The sequence below is a fragment of the Pinus tabuliformis genome, chromosome X (genome assembly GCF_031772625.1).
Source record: "Pinus tabuliformis cultivar Carrire ecotype Pingquan chromosome X, CPIR1, whole genome shotgun sequence".
In the NCBI taxonomy this organism is placed as follows: Eukaryota; Viridiplantae; Streptophyta; class Pinopsida; order Pinales; family Pinaceae; genus Pinus; species Pinus tabuliformis.
In genome coordinates, this window is record NC_142308.1 from 1,089,285,733 (window position 1) to 1,089,298,139 (window position 12,407).

The window sequence follows — 12,407 nt, forward strand, 5'->3', positions numbered from 1 at the left end:
ATTACCATAACTCATTTGTGAAAAAGCATATGTATAACGATTTCACTTGCTAAGAAATGGCCCATGGTATTTGCAGGACTTGAAATTCTGATGAATCAATAGTCTTTGTGCATATAATTTGACATTGTGAACATCTCCAGAATTTTTATTATATAGAGAATTCTGGAAGCCAGCAAAGATCACATTTGAAAAGTTGATGCAAGATTAACAGAAGTTCCTTACATAATAAATAAGCAATTCTCTGTCGTTTTTTGCTTAAGAAAAAGGAATATCAAAATCCAAGCATAATAATAAATAAGCAAGTCCTATTAATCCTTTCACCATGTTAGAGTCAATGAAGTTGCATTCTCCTACATATGCATCTATGGAAGGTTCCTGAAACATCACAAATGATATAGAGATCTTTCTTTTCCGGATGACTATTAGTAATAAATTGACTATTGCACAATAAGCTGAAGCCTTCACATTCCGATGCTCATCCAAAAAACCGACAACAGATTCAAGAGTAAAAATAAGTACATTATAATAAACCTTGGCTTTTCTGTAACCTATTGTCTCGATTTATTTTACATTGTGTCAGTACAGACAAAAAGAATTTCCATGTTTGCTATGTATGTCAAACTCTTCATTGCCACTTATTAGATCTTCCAGCATTTTTATTGCACTCTTTGAACCATTCAAGAGGCCACTAGGAGGAAGTTCTTGATTTCCTCCCACCGGATGCTCTCCATGTCTCTTTTTATGTGCCTCTACATATTCATTGCCAGTACCTGAGGAGCCAAGATAATCAACATCCATATCTGTATTTGCAGTAGGATCTGCACATGAAATGAAAGTGGGTACTCTGACTAATCCACGTGAAATCAAATTGGCATCATGGTCAGCAACTGCAGCTAAAGCATTCAATGCAGCCTTCCGGGCTTCAAAGAAAGCATCATTTATACCTTCAGCTCCCAGATCATAACTAAGTCTGTTGTGCTTGGGGATTGGTGACATATTGGAAACACATAAACTAGCTCCTTTCTCCATTGATATCTGCTGTTCTTCTGAAAACATAGTCTTAGAAGGTTCATCCTGAGTGCCTTTTCCAGGATTTTGAAATGCGAAACTGTCTCTCCTTTCCTCTGATATTTGCCGATTGTTTCCTAAAGCATACTTAGAAGGTTCCATGAAAGTAACATTTTCAAATCGATCTCCAACAGAAAATTTCCTTTTCTCATCCAACTTCTGTGGATTATTTGCAACAAAATGTTGAATACTACCTTGAATACTTTCCTGCTCACGCAATTCTTGTTTTTCTAGCTCAGATTGCTTTAAAAGATCCTGTAAAGCATTTTCTGTAATCGGCTGCAAAAATAAACACCAACAATCCTCATCTATGAGTGAATGAATCGAAAGAAATATCCAAATATTTGATAATAATTTTTATCATTAGTTTTAAGGAGAGGAAATGCATGGAATAGATATGGTTTCAATGAGATTTAGTATAAAACCAGAAAAGCAATATTGGTGCAAAGCATTAATCTCTTTTGATTTTAATGAGAAGCCTCAATTAAGTGTATAAGGAACTTCTAGATATGTATCTTCCAGTCAATAATTCTTCTAGAAAACTGATAACCATAGAGATTAAAAAAGAAACACTGAACAGAATGTACTGTCGTTAACCACTCCTAAAAGAAAATGCCTTACACATTCCTAGAAAACATACCTTATGGGAGAAGCGACACATATCTCTTTCCAAACAATAGCCCCTTGTATGGTAAAATTTGCATGGAAAAGCTGAAAGATCATGTGAAAATGGGCATTCATCCCCTTTCAAACAGCATTGATTGACATGATACTTGCATATCTGTACACGAAATATTTTGTTCAAAAATACTAGCAAAATATGCCCAAATGATCCTGAAATAGCTCCAAATATAAACGATGAATAACACAAGCAATGAAAGATAACCCAACAATATCGGATATATGAATTGGAAAAACAGTCAAAAAAGAGCACAAAAAATTCACTTGTAAAACGAGGCAACAATTGTGAGCATAAAGCATCCTTGCAAATTCCTGAAACATTGACTAGCAAGGAATACAAGGAAAGCATGAATATGTAGAAACGGTATGCCATAAATCCAACATGGAGCCATACAAGACATTTTAGCAAGTACTGCAATATTTGCAATAGATTATAAACAATTTATCTACTGAATTTTATGTCGTTTTATGACAATATAACAAATTTAGTGTACTAATAGGATCAATTGTCAATTAAACCTGAATAGAGTGACTTTGGAAAGCAATTTTATCTGTCAAGAAGGAAAGCTTCAAATGAGTCGACCTGTATTAAGTGTCACTTTAATTGGCATTTTACTCATGTCATTTAGATTACTGGAAAAATAGAGAATAAAAGAAGACCATATTAAATCCGAATGGGAAGAGCTGTGCAATGAATATCAGAATTATGATATAAGGTAACTTTGTGGAAATGTATTTCCTGTAGTCCAATTGATTAAAAAGTCTATTGTAAAGACAAATTGCTTCAGATGCTATCGGAATCAAGGTATTAATGTTGATGAAAAAATGGACATCTGAATTCTTGCATACAATGCTCACATTGTCAACATGAGTTTTAAGATATATAAAATATTATTAAAATCTCTCTGGGAAAATTTTGACTATCGTGAATTTCCCTATAAAGCTTGTATCCATTGTTCATTTCTAGATAAGGTAATAGGCTATAGCACTCCACATATCAGTTGAAAGGCAGTCGATCATGACAATGACTTTACTGAATCCATTGTTATTCCAGATCCTAACAGAGGGGCACTGAATTAAACTTTTGTTGGTGTTTCATTTGTTACATATTCCACTCCCATCATAGAGACATTTTTACTAAGTAAAACAATTCTACCCTATTACCGATCCTTTTAACATGGCTGCTAAGGTCCTGGCAGCCTTGCTACATAGGCACATCCAGGGCAAAGACACACTGTCAACTTGGCCCAAGCCCCTGCTATTTAGGCCCCACACCCCCTAAACAGCCAAGGGAGGAGTCCCTAAATATCTCCCCAACAACTGCGGTTTATGTCCTGTACCTTATATGGAGTCAATGGAGTTGAGGTGTTTTTGATCTGCCTATTGTCCTGCATAAAAACAATGCTAAAAACAGTGCAGATTTCTAACAGCAGATTTTAGTAGCCAAAATAACTCAAAGATATGGCATGTGACCTATGAATTTTAGTCTACTAAATTTATTCTAACCAAATATATAATTATTTATCAGTTTTGATACGTGGTTAAGGATTTATTGGTTGAAATAGCTTGTTGTCTTATATGACAGACTAATGTCTCTGTAAAAGCACAGGGACAACAACCAATTTTATCTTATCAACCAATCCATTGTGTGAAAAATAATTCTAGCGAGTTAGCCTAAAGTGCAGGATGACTAGAGGGTGATAATAGTGTTGATTTTTCAAGACCTTCTAATCTGATAATTACTTCCAATGATTTCTTCGTTTATTTCTTCTTGAGTTCACATTCATTATTAAGATATTACACAAAAGATCTCAACAGTAGAAACAAAAATTACAGTCGAATCGTAAAGATATAGTCAAACACAAAAGACAAGAATTTTTACCCTGGGAGAACCCTCTTCTAGGGAAAAACCCAGCAACCCTTTCTTAGAGAAATTATTCAATTCAACAAGAGATCCAATATGATCTTTTCAAGTCAAAGAACAGTCAAACAGACCAGTAACATAATCCAGGTCTAACCTGGTCAAACTGTCCACAACCAAGTCAAACTGTTGCTCAGGAGAATTCAGCCTGCTGTCCTTCCACAGAAATTTGGCCTACTTCCAATGAAAATGCTCAGAAGAGATTTGGTCAACAGTGGACAGATCTGGTCAACTTTGGACTTGTTTTCCTCCTTGATCCTTCTCACAAATGGACAGGAGATATCTTGTCTTGATGATATCTGAATTGGTGCCTTGGAGGAGATCGATATGCCTTTATATAGTGGACTAATGGGTCTGAATGGATGTGTCAAGTAGGCTGGCCGACATGATCTTCTTGGAGGGCTGACTTAACATTGTGGAGACATAAAATTTGAATTTCAAAAATTGAACTGCCCTCTTTTGAAGCTGACTATGAATTCTCATTTGTATTTCTCATTTAGAGGGATAGAACTCAATTATGAAGACTGACCATAGCTAAAAAAATTCAACACTCCCTCTTAGCTACGGAAGTATTCATAATAACTTCTTTAGATGTTCTCTTGTTGAAATTTTTTTGTATTCCAAGAAAGGGTTGAAAGAGCTCAGCCATGTTGATGAATCCATCCAACTCATGTTCTATTCCAGAACCGTGTGGAAAGCATCCTACATCAGCACCATGCAAAGGATCTAGTTACCCACTAGTCACATATCCTTTGCAAGAGATCTTGTCATCCATAAGCCAAATACCCTTTGGATAGTCAAGTACCCCCCGACACAAGACTAGTCCTTGGATCACCAATCTAACATGTCGTCATTTGGAGTCATAAGTGGTTCCCAATGACCCATGGTGAAAACTTGGGCCCATTTATTCCCACATGTTGTCATATGTTATTGAATGGTAAAAATACTTGTCCAATGCTATGAGACACTCACTCAACCCATTAGCGAAGTAACCCTTGGCAATATGGTCAGGTAACCCCTGACCAGGGGAGCACTTAGGGCCTTGATGCTCACTAGGCCAATCTCCCTAGCCACATTACATGGCTCTTGGTCACTACCCATGACTAGGTCAATACCCTTGACCAAGGGAGAATCTCTACCCATTGATGCAACAACATCAACACACCCTCTACCCGAGGGAATCGCTCTCAACTACTCCAAGCTTGTCCCTAGAGTAGACAAACTTCATCCTAGGACAGAGACTTTCTAAGAATGTCAGCAACCAACTTATTCATAAAAATGCATTGGCGACTCACTACTCCCTTCTGTAACATGTTCTGAATGTGGTGGTACAATGATCTCAATGTGCTTCGACATGTCATCATTTTCATCTTCTACACCTGATCAAACAATGAGACTAGCTTCCGAAACCACACTGCTTCACAACTCGCCAAACAAGCAGCAATATACTCTGCTTCACAAGTGTTGCTCATCATAGCAGACCCCAAGTTGAATCATCATCTTGATGTGCTCTTTTGCACTCTCTGACCAAATTGAATCTGTATATCCTTGCAGTTAAACTTCATAATTTGAGACATATCTCAATCCATATCCAACTGTTCCATGTTGATACTTCAACACATGTTGTGCCACAGCTATTCTTCGATCACCCTGACTAGGTGCTCCCTCTGTCACTGAAATACATCATGTTGTGGCAATCCTGGCTGCTCCCTCTACCATGTGAGTCCTTCTGCACCTAACAACAAACAATTCCTCATATTCCTCTCCCTCTTCCTAGGAGAATCCTTGCTTTGTGCTTCTCTATGTTGCTATCACTACTGACTCTCCACACATCTCATCACAATGACGTCCTTCAAACTTGTTGGCCTGCTTGCTCCCTCTGAACTAGGAGCTCTTCTAGTCATCAAGTACGATTATAGATGTCAGTATAATTTCTCCCTCTTGAACATGAATCACTCCTAGAAGAGTCTTCTTGCCACATATTTTGCTTTGCTCTTCCAAATGCTTCCATTTGTTGTCTGAGTCTTCGTAGCCTGTATGATGCACTTGCAACCCTCATTAGTAGGTTATGGAAGAAATGATTATAATCCGACAAAAGAAACAAACACAAGAGGTTAACTAATAGTAAAACAATAATAATCAAAGAAGAGGGATATAAACTTATAAAGTACTTATCTTTGAGGAATGAAGGGAATTTGACAACTCCCTCTTGATCGTTGCTCTCTTTGCAAAATCCATTTACAAGCTCATCATCTCTGTCCTCATCATCAACCATTACTGCAAGTTGCTTGCCTTTCCTTAAGGTTCTTTGTTCAGCGGAATCATCAATTTTCAATGCTTTGGGTCTGGCTCTAGGGTTTTGTCAACAATCCCTAGGGCTTTCTATATCCTTAAATATTTACTAAGGGTTTACAAATCCTAAGACTACCAGAGCTTTCAAGAAGGGCTCATAGCACAAGTGTTTTGACTTCTTTTCTTAGCTCCCTCTGATTTTGGACCAACTTTCTTGAATCGAATCAAGTTCATCATATCTCAAATACTTGAAGGAAAATTTTTGATGCAGGTGTGTGTTGCATACATAGTCCATCTCCCATTAGCAAGACTCACATATGGCAACACTGAAACTTTGAATCTCTTGAAATACGGTTTGCATGCTATTGTTTAGCGGATGTATCTTCATTGGTTGTGAGGCAATGACCTTACAACATCTTCCACAAGAATGTGGACTACATTATGTAAAAACCTTTATTCAAGACATACCTTTCATGTCTTCTAGGGTTTACTTCTAGGGTTTTTCTTTCACCCATCCTCTGATACCATGTTGATTTTTCAAGACCTTTTAATGTGATAATTACTTCTAATGATTTCTTAGTTTAGTTCTTCTTGAGTTCACATTCAATATTAAGCAATTACACAGAAGATCTTAACAATATAAACAAAAATGATGGTAGGATCATAAAGAGACAACCAAACAAAAAAGACAATAATTTTTACTATGGGAATACCCTCTTCTAGGGGAAAAACCAACAACCCTTTCTTAGAGAAATTATTCAATTCAACAAGAGATCCAATCTAATCTTTTCAACTCAAAATATAATCAAATAGACCAGCACATAATCTAGCTCAAACTGTCCATTGCCAAGCCACACTGCTGCTCAGGAGATTTCAGTCTTCTCTAGTCATCTAGGCCAAAATTTAGCTTGTCGTCCTTGCACAGAAATTTGGCATGCTTCCAACGAAAATACTCAACAAAGATTTAGTCAACTTCGGACTTGTTTCCCACCTTGATCCTTTGCACAAATGGACAGAAGATATCTTGTCTTGATGATATCTGAATTGGTGCCTTGGAGGAGATTGATATGCCTTTATATAGTGGACTAATGGGTCTGAATGGGTGTGTCAAGTAGGTTGGCCGACTTGATCTTCTTGGAGGGTCGACTTGACATTATGGAGACATAAAATTCGAATTTCAAAAATCAAATTTCCCTCTTTTGAAGCCAACTAGGAATTCTCATTTATATTTATCATTTAGAGGGCTAAAGCTCAATTATGAAAACCAACCATAGCTACAAAAATTCAACACTCGCTCTTAGATAGGGAGGTATTCATAATAACTTCTTCAAATGTTCTCTTATTGAAAAATTCTCTATTCAAGAAAGGATTGAAAGAGCTCAACTATGCTGATGAATCCATCCACCTCATGTTCTATTCCAGAATCATGTGGAAAGCATCCCACGTCATCACCATGCAGAGTATCTACTTACCCACTAGTCACATATCCTTTGCAAGGGATCTAGTCATCCATAAGCCAAATAGTTCTTAAATCACCAATCTACCAAGTCATCACTTGGAGTCATGTCAGGTACCCCCTATTGAGAAATCTAGGGCATCAAGTCTTAGGTGATTTCTCTTCCATTAGTAACTTCTTGTGAGATATTTTTACAACTTTAGATTAACATCTTCTTTTCTTTAGTTATTAGTGTTCTTCTTCATCAAACAACTACCAATGCATGAACATAAATAGACAGGAGACACAAAATGTAGGCTATGAGCTAGGGGCAAAACCTCTTACTCTTTGAGAGGAAAACCCGCATAAATTCTTCTTATAGAGATTCCAATTGACAAATACCAAGACCAAGACCCTTGACCTAGTTGCCACTCCAAGACCAAGACACTAGTTCTCTTGACTCTCTTCTGCTCTTTTCTTCTTCTTAACTCCTCTTCCACTTTGACCTTCTTAGCACTGAGATCATCTCCTATTTGAGCATACTGTAATAGCAACGAACTGTAGACACACTTGAGATGGCACCCAAATATGTCACTGTAGTGTCACCAGAATGTGATCATTGTAGCAACAACAAAACTACTGAATCTATGAGACTGAGATAGCATCGAATCACTGTGATATATTACTAAATTGTAGCTATTTCATAGCACTGAACAACAGTCTCCATTATAGCACCGAATTGTGGCTTCTTCACAGAACTATAGCTTCTATACTCTTGTCTGAAATTGTGTTTCTCTGTTATGACACCAAACTGTACTTCTCTGAGATCCGAACGCATCACTGCAGTCTCCTATCCGAATTACAGAGGTATCCGAAATTATATTTGTATTTTCCACCTAAATTTTAGAGGTATCCGAACTCCTTAACTGTCTAAAATGCGAACACCTTACACGCATATATATAGTAGTTATCCCATATAAATAAGCCAACTTGTGAATCCAAAGAGATGTGTCTCCATTAGGTGAGCCGAAATGAGTTCTTTACTTTGTAGAGGAATAACTAGTGCTTGTCTTGGAGGGCTATTTTACAATCCTATAGGCTTATATATATTTGTAACATTCCCAAGAAGGGTTCTTCATACATGACATTGACTCTTTTTGACAAATCCTAAAGGCTCACAATGGGAGCCATCTAAAAATAAAATCTCTTGCTCATGAAACCCATGAAGCAAGCATTACAATAATAATTTTATTTTTCTTCTTTTCATCATTTACAAAAATCACAATTACATGTCATTATGAAGACTGAACCTAGTTACACTTTTCAACACCCGTTAACCCATGGTGAAATCCTAGGCTCATTTACCATTCCCACATGGCGTCACGTGTCATTGAATGGTAAAAATACTTGCCCAATGCTATGAGGCACTCACTCAAACCACTAGCCATGTAAACCTTAGCAATATGGTCAGGTCACCCCTGACTAGGGGAGCACTCAAGGCCCTAATGCTCACTGGGCCAATCTCCCTAGCCACATTACATGGCTCCTTGTCACTACCCGTGACCAAGTCAATACCCTTGACCAAGGGAAAATCTCTACCCCTTGATGCTACAACATCAACAATCCCTCTAACCGAGGGAAGCATTCTCAACTACTCCAAGCTTGTCCTTGAAGTACACGAACTTCATTCTGGGATAGAGGCTTTGTGAGAATGTCAGTAACTTGCACATCCATAGAACAACATTGGAGCCTCACTGCTCTATTCTATACCATGTTCCAAATGTGGTGGTACCTTGATCTCAATGTGCTTCAACCTGTCATCATTGTCGTATTCTGCACCTATTCAAACAATCCTGTGACTAGCTTCTAAAGACACATTGCTTCACAACTCGCCAAACAAGCTGCAATATACTCCACATCAGAAGTGTTGCTCATCATAGCAGATCCCAAGTTGAATCATCATCTTGACGTGCTCTTCTGCACTCTCTGACCAAACCAAATCTATATATCCTTGTAGTTGAACTTCATCATTTGAGACATATCTCAATCCATATCCAATTGTACCATGTCGGTTCTTCAACACATGTTGTGCCACAACTATTTTTCAAGCACCCCGACTACGTGCTCCCTCTGTCACTGAAACAGATCCTATTGTGGCAATCCTGGTTGCTCCCTCAGCCATTGAAATAGATCCTATTGTGGCAATCCTAGTTGCTCTTTCTGCCACGCGAGTCCTTCCACTCCTAACAACAAACAATTCCTCATAGTCCTCTCCCTCTTCTTGGGAGAATCCTAGCTTTGAACTTCTCTATGTTGCCATCATTATTGACTCTCCACACATCTCATCACAACGACATCCTTCAAACTTGTTGGCCTACCTGCTCCCTCTGAACTAGGAGTTCTTCCAGTTATCAGGTATGATTATAGATGTTGGTACACTTTCTCCCTCTCGAGCACGAATCGCTCCTGGGAGAGTCTTCTTGCCACATATTTTGCTTCGTTCTTCCAAATGCTTCCATTTGCTACCAGATCCTTGGCAACCTTTATGATGTACCTACAACCCTCACTAGGAGGTTATTGAAGAAACAATTCTAACCCAACAAAAGAAACAAAGACAAGAGGTTAGTTAATAGTAAAACAATAATAATCAAGGAAGAAGTATAAAGTACTTATCTTTGAGGAATGAAGGGAATTTGACAACTCCATTTTCATCCTTGTTCTCTTTGCAAAATCGATCTGCAAGATCATCAACTTCATCCTCATCATCAATTATTACTGCAAGTTACTTGCCTTTCCTTAGGGTTTGTTTGTTCAACGGAATCATCAACTTTCAATGCTTTGAGTCTGGCTCTAGGGTTTTGTCCACAAACACTAGGTCTTTCTATATCCTTCAAGATTTACCTAGGGTTTACAAATCCAAGGACTACCAAATCTTTCAAGAAGGGCTCATAGCACAAGTGTTATGACTTCTCTTATTAGCTCCCTCTCATTTTGGAGCAACTTCATTGAATCGAATCAAGCTGATCATATATCAAATACTTGAACGAAAAATTTTGATGCAAGTGTATGTTTCATACTTGGTCTATCTCCCATTAGCAAGACTCATGGCGAAACTGAAAATTTGAATCTCTTGATATATGGCTTGTATTCTATAGTTTAGCAAATCTATCTTCACTGGTTGTGAGGCAGTGACCTTACAACATCTTCCACGAGTATCTGGACAACAATATGCAAAAACCTTTATTCAAGACATACCTTTCATGTCTTCTATGGTTTACTTCTAGGGCTACTCTTTCACCCATCCTCTGATACCATGTTGATTTTTCAAGACATTCTAATTTGATAATTACTTCTAATGATTTCTTAGTTTAGTTCTTCTTGAGTTCATATCCATTACTAAGCAATTACGCAAAAGATCTCAGTAGAAGAAACAAAATTGACAATAGGATCATAAAGAGAAAGCCAAATACAAAAGACAAGAAATTTTACCTCGACAAAACCCTCTTCTAGGGAAAAAACAACAACCCTTTCTTAGAGAAATTATTCAATTCAACAAGAGATACAATCTAATGTCAAAGTATACTCAAATAGACCAGCAACATAACCCAGGTCAAACCTGGTCAAACTGTTCACAGGTAAGTCAAACTGCTTCTCAGGAGAATTTGTTCTTCTCTAGTCATCTAGGTTGAATTTTGGCCTACTATCCTTCCACATAAATTTGGCCTGCTTCCATTGAAAATGCTCATAAGAGATTTGGTCAATGTTGCACTGCTCTGGTCAACTTCGGACTTGCTTTCCTCCTTGATCCTTCGCACAAATGGATTCGGACTTGTTTTCCTCCTTGATCCTTCGTACAAATGGATAGAAGATATCTTGTGTTGATGATATCCGAATTGGTGCCTTGGAGGAGAACGATATGTCTTTATATAGTGGATTAATGGGTCTGAATGGTTGTGTCAAGTAGGCAAATTGACTTTATCTTCTTAGAGGGCCAACTTGACATTATGGAGACATACAAATTGAATTTCAAAAATCAAATTTCCCTCTTTTGAAGCCAATTAGGAATTTTCATTTATATTTCTCATTTAGAGGGCTAAAACTCAATTATCAAGACTGACCATAGCTACAACAATTCAACACTCCCTCTCAACTAGGGAGGTATTCATAATAAATTCTTCAAATGTTCTCTTGTTGAAAAATTTCTCTATTCCAAGAAAGGGTTGAAAGAGCTCAGCTACGTTGATGGATCTATCCACCTCACATTCTATTCCAAAACCATGTGGAAAGCATCCTGCATCAGCGCCATGCAAATGATCTAGTTACCCACTAGTCACATATCCTTTGCAAGGGATCAAGTCATCCATAACCCAAATACCCTTTCTCTAGTCAGGCACCCCCTAACACAAGACTAGTCCTTGGATCACCAATCTACCAAGTCATCACTTGGAGTCATGTCAGGGACCCCTTGACCGATGGTGAAACCCTGGGCCCATTTACCATTCCCACATGTCGTCACGTCATTGAATGGTAAAAATACTTGCTCAATGTTATGAGGAACTCACTCAACCCACTAGCCAAGTACCCCTTGGCAACATGGTCAGGTAACCCGTGACTAGTGAGCATTCAGGGCCTTGATGCTCACTGGGCCAATCTCCCTAGCCACATTACAAGGCTCCTGGTCACTACCCATGACCAGGTCAATACACTTGATTGAGGGACAATCTTTTCACCTTGATGCTACAAAATCAACACTCCCTCTAATCAAGGGAAGAATTTTGAACCAATGTTTTAAAACTCCGACTCCGACACCGACTTGGCCGAGGGTCAACTCCGACTTCGACTCGGTATCGACTCGGCTGGCTCGATTTCAATGACTCGGTCATTGTAAAAAATACATTAAATATTTATTTTTTTTATAAAAAACATAATTTTAAAGATTTTCATTCATGTTTCCAAACACACAACATTAGAATATAGATGGAAGACAACATATGATCAAAGTAGGCTCAT

At 37.9% G+C, this 12,407-nt stretch overlaps 1 protein-coding gene across 3 annotated transcripts in view; it reads right to left on the reverse strand.

Annotated features, from left to right (window-relative positions):
- Nucleotides 1–285: 285 nt before the first annotated feature.
- LOC149143612 (uncharacterized) overlaps nt 286–12,407 on the reverse strand; it is a 115,394-nt gene continuing 103,272 nt past the window's right edge. For all 3 annotated transcript variants that reach the window (XM_089447113.1, XM_089447112.1, XM_089447111.1), the window contains exons 6-7: nt 1,709–1,849; nt 286–1,347 (exon numbers count right to left, since the gene is read on the reverse strand). In XM_089447113.1, coding sequence (XP_089303239.1) covers nt 577–1,347; nt 1,709–1,849 — 912 coding nt within the window. In that variant the 3' untranslated portion in view covers nt 286–576. The remainder of the gene's footprint in view (nt 1,348–1,708; nt 1,850–12,407) is intronic.